General features: G+C 40.3%; 1 protein-coding gene across 1 annotated transcript; it reads right to left on the bottom strand.

Moving 5' to 3' along the window:
- Nucleotides 1-2618: 2618 nt before the first annotated feature.
- LOC131252743 (uncharacterized) lies at nucleotides 2619-13316 on the bottom strand. Its single transcript, XM_058253419.1, has 7 exons — nucleotides 12765-13316; nucleotides 8262-8438; nucleotides 8000-8149; nucleotides 4097-4198; nucleotides 3893-3963; nucleotides 3708-3775; nucleotides 2619-3128 (listed from the first exon to the last, which is right to left on the bottom strand). Exons 1-7 carry the CDS (start codon nucleotides 13041-13043, stop codon nucleotides 2887-2889), a joined length of 1089 nt encoding a protein of 362 aa, XP_058109402.1. The 5' UTR covers nucleotides 13044-13316; the 3' UTR covers nucleotides 2619-2886.
- Between the last annotated feature and the right edge of the window lie 709 nt (nucleotides 13317-14025).

Here is a 14025-nt window from a genome sequence, read left to right as displayed (position 1 = left end):
GGTCGGGTTGTCAGGGTTCACATGTATTTGGATCAGGTCAGTTTCTGGATTAGTATAGGAATTCGGATTGAGTCGGATTGCAGGTTGGGTCATCTTTAGGTTGGGTTGGGTTAGGTTGCTGGACAGGCTTAACAATTAATGAGTCTAAATCTGGATCTGAATTTGGACCTGTTGGGACAGAGCTGGCTTCAAAATTACGAGGTGCACTCAAATGGTATCAATGCCACCCGCAATTTGTGGTGGTGTGGGGTTGTTGTGGGGCACATCAATTGTGCATCAGATCCAACCCTTTCATTCAAAGTAGGACAATGAGATGGATAGACCTGATTACCATGGAGAATTTGCTTTACCATATTCTAGTTCTAATAATTAGAATTGTACACTAGTCGAGCTTGGCATAACTTGGCACGACTCGGCAGCAGCCAACCATAGCATGAACTTGTCTTGGCTCGGTCTTCGAGCTTGACTGGCCAGATCGGCTCAATTCAGTCAATAGCTAGGGCCAGTTCAAGCCTATGCAATATTTTTTCAAACACATTGAATACATCTTCAATATTCCACATAATGTAAAACAATAACAACACTCATTTCATGAAACACTCCGCGTGTAGTATCAAGATCAAGATATGAGTGTAGTATCAAGATCAAGATATGAGGATAGACTTGCAATGTAAAGATTTTTTACTTTTTTTTTGTTTTTTGTGATTTGTTTATTCAATCTTCCCTCGAATGCTCATTTCAATAATACCCTAATACAAGGGTAGTCCAAAAAATAACACTTCATTAAGTCATTTAATCAGTGAGCAACATTAAGATCAAAATAACCGAGTCACCAAGCCGATTCGATCAAAGTCGACTCGAGTTGGAGTTCGAGCTGAGTCGAGTCAAGGTCAGGTAAGCTCGAACTCGACCTGAAATTTTTTCGAGCTCCAAAAACCAGCTCAACTTTGTCTGAATCCAATTTCAAGATGAGGCGAGTCGAGTTGAGCAAGCTGACCGAGCTAACTCAACTCTTGTATTGGCTCAACTAACAATGTTACTCAAAGATCAAAAGAAATGCAATTGCAGTAGATCTGTACCTGGATGCCACTACCAAATTGTGAGATAAATCGTGAACCATGCCTGAAAGATCTCCTTAATTGGACAACCATAATCTTTTAATCGTTTGTATTTAAATGGACAACAAAGAAAGAATAGATGATAATCTATAAGTCTTGGAAAGTCTTTGTGATGCAAAGATTTCATCACTTCCCACATTAACACAACCCTACGATTGGATGTCCGGAAGGACATCCTGAAATCTTATCATTGGATTCAATTTGATTTTTCATTGACGTTCAACACTGTTCGATTTTATTTTTGTTTTTCCTTGACAATTGACTACATTTTATTTGATTTTCATTAATGAGCAACTCACCCTGATTCAATGGAAATTGTGCGCAGACATGCATGCTAATACATACCATCCAAATCATGTGCCACTGCTGGATGACGAAATGATCTGAAAATCAAACGATTGGAGGGTCCTTATTTAGACAACCAACATGATTGTCTTAGTTATGAGATTGGATTTACTTAAGATTTAGATGATCAACCTGCATCTGGAGTTCATTCGACAGCATAAATCCCATCCACCTTCAAGATGATGTGAAGGCAATGAAGATGCTGATGATAATGAGAATTATATTTGCTATTACAAATAGCTATTTTTGTTCTTGATTCAAACTCTAACATTGGATTACATCAGAGAATTTGTTTGATACCTGAACACTGTAAGGCCTGTTTTCTAGAGTCATCCCTCTCCCTGCATACTGCTGCTCTAATCAAACACTCCATTAACTTTCAGATCTTTAATCTCCGAAGTTCTTCACAACACCATTCTGAAACCCAGATCTAGCACACATTGCATATTCATCTGTTCATGGACACAAAACCAGTAGTCTGATCATGGCTACAAAAGCTTTAATTTACTGGGTTTTGGAAGCGCTGTCATCAGAAAGCTCGCCTTCTATGATATCCTCTGGTGCTGAGTTTCAATCTTTCCAGAATTAACTATCAAATACATCTACGGTGGGCTTTCAATCTACCCAAAATCCGCACACCATAGGACATGATGGACAGCCTACGAAATTAGAAGCTAGTTTCCCTAAGCTCACATGGGGGCCACACACACACAACTCAGCATCAGTACCTGTGCAACTGGGACATCCTTGCCGTGCAACAGAAGTGTGCAATGGTATACATGACCTGGCCCAGAACTTAAGCCAGCGTGCAATGGTAAAAAGGAATGATGAATGGGAAAGTTAGCAATTGTTTCTAAGCCATGCAATGATTCTGAACGTAGGTGGGCCACGTGCCGACCAGCTGGATTTTCAGGCTATAGCGTCTGCACAGAGCCCACCTAATGCCCAACTATGATGTCCCACCTGCGGATCATGCTCTGCCGAAAACCAATATGAGGTGGGCCCATCCTTCAATGGCAAGAGTCCCACCTCAATTGTTGGAAATTCATCACACACCATTTAAACAAGTCCAACTGATGATGGCACACCTCTCTCTCTCTCTCTCTCTCTCTCTCTCTCTCTCTCTCTCATGAAAGCAACCATGGATAGGGAAACTGTTAAAAGATGACAATGATCATAAATGAATAGTGATTGTGAGCACTAATAAGCACTATGGATTACACTTGAGATTCAATGCTTCTATCTATACATTGGAGAAAATACGGTTTTCTTTCACGGCGGCAATGGCAAAACTTACCACCATGGGATGATTCCTTGGAATGCTACAAAAACTCATCTACCTTCCTATTAAAAATCCCAACCACAGTCATAAATGGCAGGTGTGACGGACCTGAAACTACAGCAAGCCAAAGAGGAAGCGCTGCTACTCATCAGCAGGCATCTCAGAAAGAAGCATCTTGACTGACTCGTATGTCATGAAGACTATGCCGACACTGGGAACGACTTTGTAGTACTCAGGCAGAATTCCCCTATACAAGCCACGGAAGCCTTCAGTCCGGATTATATGCCTGAATGTCCCAAAAAGGCCTGATTTGTAGACTCGAGCTCGGCCACCGACACCTTCCAACTGCATCCGCCGCCGCACAAGGTCCAGAGGGAACGTTGCTGCAACAGAAAGGAGTGTCAGCAGGAACAGGTGCCAGTATCATGCACAGATGTGAAACTATGAGCAGAAAATATTGATATCACCACATACCATAACCTTGTGTTGGTGTCCGACAACAACACATGTGCCGGACTGTCCATGTCCAAGTGATGCGTTCTTCTTTGTTTGTAATCACATATAAATAGTCCCAACCTCGGCGACTTGAGGTTGGGACTATTTTCATGTTACCACAAACAAGAACAAAGAAGACTGAAAATCAGTGGATAAACAACATGGTGCCAGGCAACAATTCTCACATGCCATATTAAACATAGCTTCCTGTCTGGACCAAGGTTTTGAAGTATTGTCCGAAACTGGTATGTATCACACGACACGTACCAATATCATTCATGAATGGTACAGCTGTATCAGCCCGAAACAGCCTGATATAGGGGCAATACAGGGTTGTATAGGTGGTGAGTGATACAATACCTGATACACCAATTTTAAGCCTTGGTCTGGACTCAAAACAGCAGCAAGAAAAAGGAGCAACCCATTTTTCAGCGATTTGAGTTCATACTAAATCATCTATCATTTACCTGTTGATGATGCAACGCCCGAAAGACTGCCACATGCTAAGCTAACTAGGACAGTGGAATCATGCGGCCTGATGTCCAAAGAACAAAAATGTAAGTAGTGTTGAGAACAGAGAAAAAGACAATAGAAAGATCTTGGTTTGAAACATTTAATTAGTTCAATCCAATAACAAAGAAGTCACCACCACCTCTGCATCTGCCAAGAAGATCTCAGGGTTTCATACACGGAAAAGCTGATTGCTATACTAGGTCCAACCCCCTGCAACACACCAATTGTATCACATCACTTGTTAGGAATATCATCCACAAGAAACCTTTCAGGGAAAAAAAAAATCATTTACAAGATGCCCAACGGACAACCGAAAAAAAAAATGATAAAGAGAGAAACATACCAACAATGTAGCCCCAAGACCTTTATACAGCCCCTTAATACCCTCATCTCTGCAAATGGTACGGAGCGCATGTGAAATGCCTCTATAATACATCACATTTCTCTGCAAAGATTCAGATCAAGTGGTTTACACATTGTATCGAAACAAACTGTGAATTCCATGCCACTCTAAACATGATCCACAAAAGTGCAATGTTACCATTGAGGCGTAGGTTCACTACATTATGAGAAAAAGGTTCTCTCAAATATGAAAGCACAAAATGATGGGAACCAGCATATAAACAAATCTGAGAAGCAATCTACATATAAGAAATGAAGGGAAGGGCACAATAACATGAACGGGAAGAAATTTACAAACATAGACTGTGCCTGCTCAATGAACATCAATTATTATCGAGGATGACAAGAATAGTTTCCTTGTCAATCAGTTCATTCTTAGTTTGCAGTATATGCTACGTTTCTAGTCGAATTATAACTAAAACAGTATATTTTCGCTGACTACATGAAATCAGTTTGCAGCTCATGAAGGATCAGAGCAAACTTAGTATTGGCAGGCAAGAGTCCATATCAAAAGAAAAGGTGCAAGTCTGTATTTACCACGTTCAATGGTGTGCTTGATATAGATCTAGATTTGCAGTTCTGGTCCGATATTTGAGTGAACCAGTATCTTGGGGTAAGGTTAATTCGTCATCAGATTGTTTGGTTCAATAATTTCGCTTGCCGATAAATAAATTTAAAAAAAAAATTAAAAAAAAATACTATAATCATCGATAAAAATCAACATTTTTTCTTTTCAAAGCACATAACACAATCAGCACAATCACAGCCTTGTCGATACTCTTTGGGGCTGCTTTACAAATTCCATTAATCAATCTTTCCTATCTGAAGGCCCTATCCTCAGCGCGTATGTCACCTCCAGTAGGCTCCCTATCTTGAAATAAACAGAATTTACGAATTCTAAAGTGGCACGTTGTAGATCAAGCTTACTCTAATTAATTATTATGTGCATGAATTAATCTATTTCTAATTATATAATGATTGCTATGTACCAGTATGTGAAGTGGCAGTCTTGTGGGGCTGCATTACATCAACAGCATATCATGGTTTGTTTCTAAATACAATGAATATGATGGCGGAATTTAGTTCCACAGTGGGAGGGAGGGAGAGGTAAACTTTGGTTTTTTTTTTTTTTTTTCGTGCTCAGGGGGTTGCATTCGGATAGTTCTTCCACAAAAATGATTTGGCTTGATGTCCCACTGTGATTGTTCAGGCTCTAAAAAAGAGTGAGCAGTGCTGAGAACACTTCAAAGACAGAGTTGAAGGTTTTGAATACAAGATCATCACATGTTCTGTTTCAGTGAGTTAGAATTTTATTTCAGTCAAGTGTCCTGAGAAACTGGATTTCAGAATGAAGTTCCTCTTGAAGCAACCAAGCTATAAACCATGTGAATGTAGGAGAATGACCTGCAAAGTATGTACAATTAACTCAAAGCACCTGTAGACAAGCGCAACTTTTGTCTTTTTGATGGAATGTTTGCAAACCACCTGTTAAGAAAATTTCTATAGCTGTCGAGGTACATGGTTGTCATGTTCCATTTCTTTAGATGGTGCCTTGCAATGTGGGATGTGCTCTTGCCTACAATTGGCATGTGGAAGACTGATCCAAGGTAATCCAAACTTCATTTGTGATGGGAACATCTACACTAGGACCTCCTTAAGGCATACAGCTCTCAATGGGTACCTGAACCTGCAGGTACCCAATGGACCTGACCCAATTTCAGCAGATCCAAGTCCCATTTCTTGGAACCATTTAGAAGTCACATTGAGATAGATCTTGTTAATTTTAACAACAATATCATATATTAAATATATGATAATTATTCTAACAAAGGAATGAGGTTTGGTAAGCTATGCACACGTAAGAGAGACGCCCATTTAAAAATGACACATGTCAAAGTGGTGCACCTATGTGCAATCTGATCCATCCACTGAGTGGACCCAACATGTAAATGCCCATATTTGACCCAGACTGGACATGGACACAGCTTGAACCCAACTCAAAGCCAACATCAAAAGATCCAATGGTTGCCCAAACCCAGATCTGGGTCTGGATTCTAAAAAATGAGTCTTGAACCCAGCAAGATCCACAACTGATCAGCCCGCGTATGAGTACTCTAGGACCTGACCCATTGACAGCCCCATAGGCAACAATGATGATCCCAACAAGCATGACTTGAAATCTTTTAGGCTAGAAGGAACTCTATTGCTTTATCATTACCTCTAGCAACCATTTTCAGTTGGAAATATATATTCAAACAAGAATTTATGCCAAGGGCATAGGTATGTAGTTGTACCCATCTAGGATTCCAAGTGACTTGTCCATCAAGCCTTAAACTTGACCCACTCGAACTATTTGACCTTTTCAAATGATGTGGGAACCAGTTTCACACAAATTGCTGACCACTCTACTTTTTCCAGTCCAAATGCCACAATCTGGATTATGGGTCATTTGCAATTGGGATTGCTATTTTTATCAATCTAAAATTATGGTTCTATACTATTATTGTAGATTGAGTTATAAATCTACATTTTGAACATAAGAGGTTTATACTTTGATTTGCGCAACAATATTCATATGTACAAGGGCCAAAATGAATGTACTGAATTGGGTTTCTTGTATAGAGGATTATAACCCAAATGAATGGTTCATCCTAAATGAGGTGTCAATAGTTTACTTTGTTAGTTCTGCTTGTTGAGCCATGTGCTCTCTTTCATAAAATCTCGTCAATTTTTCCATTAAAAAAAAAAAAAAAAAGTAAAGAAAAAAGAGTGTATATGTACAATATTATGCCTATGGACCTATAATAATAATATTCATTATTTAATATATAAATTGCAATAACAATTCATATATAAAACTACACCACATATACATAGTTTATGTGCTTGAGCAACCCACATCATCCCACCCCTAGCATACCACACATTGGAGGAGGTATCATGCTGCATGCCCGTTCCCGCACCACATACCAAAGTGAATGACAAACAACTAACCTTGATGGGAACTGCCAAGTTTGGTGGTTACATGTGGAGGAATTGGAAAGAAAGGATGATGATAGAACAAATAACTATAAAAATAGAGAAAGGAAACTAAATTCATTATAAATTGGATCTACTCAATAGATGAGACAATAGAACATTTGAGTCTTAACTTCTGAATACTGTTATAGAGAATTGAAGATTCCACGGAAGGTCAAAGAACAACAGTGGAGGTGATTTAAATGGAAAATAATCTTAGAATGACGTAGCCCAAATAAAATGAGAAGATAATTGCTTACACATATGAGGATACTTGCAAAGGCACTCATTAGTTGCTTGACTGAATATTCAAAAAATAATTTTCCAGATATTTTAATATCCTTGCCATAAAAAAATGCCAATAGGACTTCTAGTAGAAATCTTCTTTATGAAAAAAGAAGAAGAAGAAGAAGAAAACATCACAATGAATAAACATTTCAGATTCTATGCCTAGTTTCCTTTTTTTCTATTTCTGTTTCTCTATGCCACCGGAAGAAACTAGTCATGCCAAAGGTGGTTGGCTAGAAAGCATGATACTAAGTTTCTGGAAGAATATTTTTGAAGTAGGCAGCCAAGGGACTAACGAGTGCCACTGCCTCTAGAACTTCTAGGTGAAATCTTCTTCATGAGAAAAAGGGAAAAAAGGATACAGCATTTCAAATTCTTTACTTAGTTCCATTTTTCTTTCTTTCTTTTTTTTTTTCACGACCCTAGAAGACACTCCTCTTCTCAAAGGTGGTTGGCTCAAAAGCTTTCAAATTGTTTCAATTGGCTTAAAAATCATCACAATTAATGTAAATCTTCACTAAAGGAATGTCAGGATTACCTGAGCTGCAAGCCGGGTCCGCACAAGATCCAGTGGGTATGTAATAGATGCAGCTGTTATCCCTGACAAACCACCACCTATGAGTCGTACACAAAGATCTGCGCTGACATTGTCTTGATGCCTGTCCAGTACAGGGATCAACTGTAGTAACTGCAAGAAATAAAAGGATAATGGACATCAATAAATAGAAAACATTAAGGATAACTGCACCAGTTCATTTGAACTGCAGATAAAGACTCGTCCAAGGAAATATTGTACTGACATTCTTGTAGCGGTCATAAGCATAAAAACTTATTGAAGAATAGGGAAGACGATGTGCAATTGTAACCAAATTCCCTTTCCAGAACGCTCTAAACCCTTCTTCATACGCAATACGTGAAGCCTCACGCCATATGCTAGCCTTCCGCAATGTCGCAACATCAGAGTGCATGCCTTGTACCTAAAAAAGTGAGATGGTGTTACACTAACAGCTGAAACAAGGAATTAGGTTTAAAAATAAACAGCTGTTTTAAAAAACATTTGAAAGGGAAGAACTTATGTTAAGCCTAGCAACAGACCTGGAAACTTATTTCCTAGTAAAACGTTCCCTCATTCCTAAACCATCAGGAAAATTCAGCACAACTGGAAAGCACCATTCATCACAAAGAAAGCATTTTCAGGCAAGACAAACTAGCAACACCTAAGAATATGGATACATGATATGCATCTAAAGAGGTTCCGCTTGTAGAATCAAGGCTTTTCATAGAAAACAAACTGGTGAAAATAGCGTTTGCTAAAAAAGCAGTGATGGATACTCAATTCACCCTGACCCAGTACAAAGTGGAGGATGCCTGGCCAAATGGTAAAAGGAGAATGACTGCAGGTGATGGTGTGCACCGGAGCTATGAGGTGTGCCCTAATAAGAAAGATGAAGCCGATTTGTATACCAATAGAACAAACACCCCTGCCCCTTCAGACAAACTATTTAGGATGTAGTCTTCAAGTTTCCACATATGTACCTAAATCCTATAAAGGCTATACAGAATTAACCATACAAAGGCATACAGAATGATGCTCACGTTTCACCGCACAGATAAGTGCACAAATAATCAACAATTAAAGCAAGGAGGAAATAGTAACTGGAGTATGCAACTTTGACCCACAAATATTCTACAAATATTCTACAAACACCGCATGAAGCGGATACCGGGTACCACTTTAATCAAAGAAATGGGATGCTGAGCTATCCTCTGTCTAATAGAACAAGGTCTGCCGATGTTCCTAGAAGCATATAATGGAGCTTCAGGAATAGGACTAAATGGCTGCCTCTTGCCTTAAGCCTTATCCTGCCATCATCATCATCATCTTAAGTCTTATCCCAACTAACAGGCCAGATACATGAATCCTTTTTCCACCATTGCGCTCTATCAAGGACCATAATTTCAATTAGACCATAGGTCGTCAAGTATTTACTTACTACCTCCACTACATCCTTTTGGGCCTTCCCCTTGCCCTTTTAGAGCCTTCAACTTGTACTAGCTCACCCTTCTAACCGGAGCATTTCTTGTTCTCTATTACACATGACCAAACCATCTAAGTCTACTGTCCCTCATCTTATTACCTATCGGTTCTACTCCTAAGGTCCCTTGAATGCATTTATTTTTAATTCTATCCTTCCTTGTCTTGCCACTCATCCATCTCAACATCCCCATTTCAGCTATGCTCATCCTATAAACATGTTGTTCCTTAACTGCCCAACATTTTGTCCCATAAATGATGGTCTTATAGCTATCCTATAAATTTTCCTTTTCACTCTGAGTGGTCATTTACTGCTCAAACCGAAAGGAAAATCTTATAAGGTAGTAGCTATAAGACCAGCCATGTTTTATGGGACAGAATGTTGGGAAGTTAGAGAATAACGGCCATATCCTGTATTTTGCTCAAATGCCTTCTTCACCAAAAGATCAACAAACCCACTAAAACAGAGATTATCAAATCTGGGACCCCTGGAAGGAGGAGAGCACTCTACTCCTTTATTGACAGCTTGCAGAAAAGGGTGAAGACCTGATTCCAATCCTATGTGTACGTGTGTATGCCCTTGCACTGACCATTGCGGGCTAAAGGTCACAGCTGCACCAAAGGGCTCGTCCCCACAAACTCGAATCCTAGTCATGCATGCCTGGGACTGGTGAGGGTTGTGGACTTTGAGGATCCCCAAGAAGATAATGGGGGATTGTGTTGGGCAGTCCAGGCATGGAGATAGGTCACCCCACTAAAGCAGAGGCCTAGCCAATGATGAAAACATCACCAGACACCAGTAGCCCTTGTGTGCATGCCACACAAACAACTCACACAACTGGCTTGAGCTGCTTCTCAAGGAATCACCTAATTGTCAGGCAGGGTGTATTTTGATCCTTCACTAGAATGGTAGGGTGAGGTGGCTTGCCAGAACTGGAGGATGGCAATGCCATGTACCAGGCATCAAGTTAATGAAGTGAGTAGACTTCACAGGTCACATGAAGGGTAGCACCTACCTCATGCTCTTTAATGACCAACGCTTGGCTTCAAGGGCAACGGTTGTGACAAGCCTCAACACGCATGACATGTAGGAATCCATCACCTCTTTGAGGATAATCAGTGCATTGTGCACAAGTAGTTAGCAAAAATACTCTTGACGTTCCTTAGGTGGTATGGCCACCAGGCCTGGAGGACCCTATGATGAATATGTTTTGTTGTGAGGTTGGACACCAGCTAAAACAGGTGTGATGGCAACTTAGAACATACTCAATTTTACAAAATGGTTTGTCCATCAATCAATTGTAACTTGACAAAGGAATCAAAAGATAATTTCCTCAAGCTCAATTTGACATATGCTATAACCATAATCTTAGCTTTAGCTGGAATTTGAAATGTTGTATCCATAACTTTGGGCCTTCAAGTGTCCGCCGCATGGTTAAAGATAATCATGGCAGGTACGACCGTACGAGTAGCTTATGTAGGTCCCCCTGGTGCAAATACTCCAATAAGGAGGCTTGTGTCCCTTTAGAAGGTCCTAAACTTTTTTTAAATGTATTTCTCAAGTTCTTTTATGTCTAAAGTAGCTGAATCTTAGTAGATGAGCAAGTCCTAAGGGTAAGGTAAGCTTGGAACTAGAAAATGTGCTACAAGATTCTTTATATTGACAAAGCATCGGAGAATGGGCAATGCTGTCCAGAATTTTACAAAGGTATCTACTGACTATGTTAAAGTTTCTTAGGCTTTAGGGGTCTTTGGCATTTGATTAGATGATCACCTAGTTGCACAGACATTGCCTGTGGCCCATGTTGACCCAAGGCAAAAGTAATTGCCCCTCTGGTGTTTTGAACCCATATCAAGAGAGAGAAATATGAACTTGGGAGGACTTTCCTGTTTTTTCCCTCACCCCTGCTGAGCCCCAAAAGCAGTAGACACTAGATAACCATAAATAATTGGAAAATCAAAACTCGAGAGTGGTAGCTTACGATGGCGTTGTATGATATTGAACATGCAATCTGAATGATTGGCCATTTGCAGTCAGCTTTTTTTTTTTGAAAGATCACGAGATTTAAATTAATATGATAAGAAAGGAAAACAAACAGAGAGCAGGACCGCTGAGGAAGCGGACCACCTAGGCTCCAAGAAAGAGAAAATCACAGCCCTTAAGATAATCTACATTTGAAGCCTACTCTACCATTCGACGTTTTACTCTACTAACTATAGACTCCACAGAATTGGAAACATCCCTGAAGCATCTCCCGTTTCTATCTTCCAAAACAGACCACCAAACAGTCAGAAGAGTCATTCTCCATAACAAAGTCATATGCTTGCCTAGTCTGACACCATGCCACGCCTTTAGGAGTTGACCCACCGAATCAGGAAAAGACCAATTAATACTAAAGCGCCTTAAAAATTCTGACCAGATTTGGTTGATAAAGGAGCAGTGAACAGGAAGATGATTAACCGATTCTTCGTCCGCCATGTAACATAGACACACATTAACTATAATCAAACCCCTTTTTCTCAAATTGTCGACAGCGAGTATCTTCTTCTTTCTGACCAGCCATCCAAAGGATGCAATCTTAGGATGGACCGGATATTTCCAAATCTGATTTGTCAATGATTCTTCTTTGAAGGAAGAATAGCTGTCCAAAAGGTTGTATAGAGACCTAACCGAGAATGTACTGGATTTGCAGTCAGCTACTTTTACCAAACTGGAATCGTAATTCTCAACTCCTATACAAAAGAACTAGTGTCATCGTCGTCATCATCTATGCCTTATCCCAACTAATTGGGGTTGGCTACATGAATCCTGTTCCGCCATTCCGCTCTATCAAGGACCATATCCCCCCAGTCCTTTTGGGCCTTCCCCTTGCTCTTTTACAGCCTTCAACCAAGGATACTATACATATCATCCGTCCTAGGATCCTCTATCTCAACTGCATGCCTGTTCCCAAGCGAACCCAATCCAATAGCATTTGGAACAACATTACACTACAGCCTACATTAACCCAGCCTACAATTTCCCTGCTTTTGCCCCTCAACGACAACTCCACACTAGCACAAAGCATTGTCCTCGTTAACTGCAAACACGCCCTAATTTGCAAAAGACCACAAATCCTAACAACAATTCACAGAAAAATCCTTTACAATTCAACAATAACTCTATGTAACCATTGAAAGATGCAATCTTTTCACAGGAACCGACTTCTACAATTTTTACAGACGAAGGGGAAAAAATCGAAATAAGGGGGAGTTTTCGTGGCCCGACCTGGAAGAGGATGGTGAGGCGAGCAAGCGGGGCCGTGCAAGTCTTGCTGACAGCCCCCGCAATGCCTCCCGCCAGGAGCTGCGAGACCGTCCCGATCTGCGACTGCTGGTGCAGCGATTGCTGCCGTTGTTGCTGCTGCTGCTGCTGCTGATGCTGCTGCGAGTATTTACGTATGCCGCTATCAACAGCTGCCGCTCCATGGACGGAATTCAGAGCTCTCTGTCCTCCTCCGCCTTCGCCACCGCCGACTACGACTCCGACCCGAGCTTCCGTCTGCATTTCTGTCTCTCTACTCTCTCTCTCTCTCTCCTTCTCCCCCCCCCTCTCTCTCTATATATATAGATCTTTGAAACCCTAGAAAAAGGGCATGGACTGTTCGTATTCTCCGTGCCCTTCTCTGTCTTCGACTGGAATTTGCAACCCTAGAAAAACCCTAGAAAGAAGAAGCATAACAGCTTCTTCCGAGAAATTGAGGGATTTTGATTTCTCTCGTGAAGGGTTTTTTGTATGAAAGAGAGGGTTCGGAGGAAAAGATGATACAAAGGGTTTTATTATTTTTATTATTATTTTAAATGGAACTAATGTTTATATCCTCTCTTTTTATTTACTTGCACTAAATTCTACACGAGTTTGGAAGGCCTGCCCATCCACTCTCACTCACACGTGCTAGTATGTAACACGTACGAAAGATCTGATCTTTCTATCAAGCGTAGTGAAATTGTAGATCTTATTTCCTTAAAAATCATGACATTTAACAGCTTAGGTGGGTCGTAGTATATGAGAGAATTGGATGGCTGTAACAAGTTTTTTAACCGTTGATTTACTTTGTAGATTATGACCCACCTGATGTGTAAAACGGTATGATTTTTTAGGAAAAATATTTAATAATTATTTCCAACCAGATGGACAGTTCAGATCTCTCACATATAACTGTGTATAGAGTAGCGTAGCTCCAAATTCCATGCCTGTTTAAGTGTTATGACAGGGTAGTAGTTTATGGAAGATAAAAAGTGGTTGTTTATATTAATTGTAGGTAAATATCTCTCTCTCTCTATTGTTGCGTAAGATTGCTTTCGTGTCAGGCGGGCGAACCCCAAATTCTGTTCCGCACATGAAGCGGATTGCGTACTGAGTAAACTCTGTGGGGCCCACCTTTGATGTATGTGTCTTATCTAATCCGTCCATCCGTTTTTACGGATTATTTTATTGTAACAGATTAAAAAGGTTTGAAGCATATCCAAACCATAACACAGGAATCAGT

Source organism: Magnolia sinica, chromosome 8, assembly GCF_029962835.1.
Source record: "Magnolia sinica isolate HGM2019 chromosome 8, MsV1, whole genome shotgun sequence".
Taxonomy (NCBI): domain Eukaryota; kingdom Viridiplantae; phylum Streptophyta; class Magnoliopsida; order Magnoliales; family Magnoliaceae; genus Magnolia; species Magnolia sinica.
This window is presented reverse-complemented; position numbering and strand designations above follow the sequence as displayed.

Bases quoted from the DNA above. Each gene is read 5' to 3' on its own strand.
- LOC131252743 (XM_058253419.1), bottom strand. From the start codon at position 13,043: ATGCAGACGGAAGCTCGGGTCGGAGTCGTAGTCGGCGGTGGCGAAGGC. The intron at 3,964-4,096 runs GTATGTTTCTCT...GGTGTGTTGCAG, and splicing joins GTCTTGGGGCTACATTGTTG to GGGGTTGGACCTAGTATAGC. The intron at 3,129-3,707 runs GTAAATGATAGA...TTTCTGTTGCAG, and splicing joins GGGCGTTGCATCATCAACAG to CAACGTTCCCTCTGGACCTT.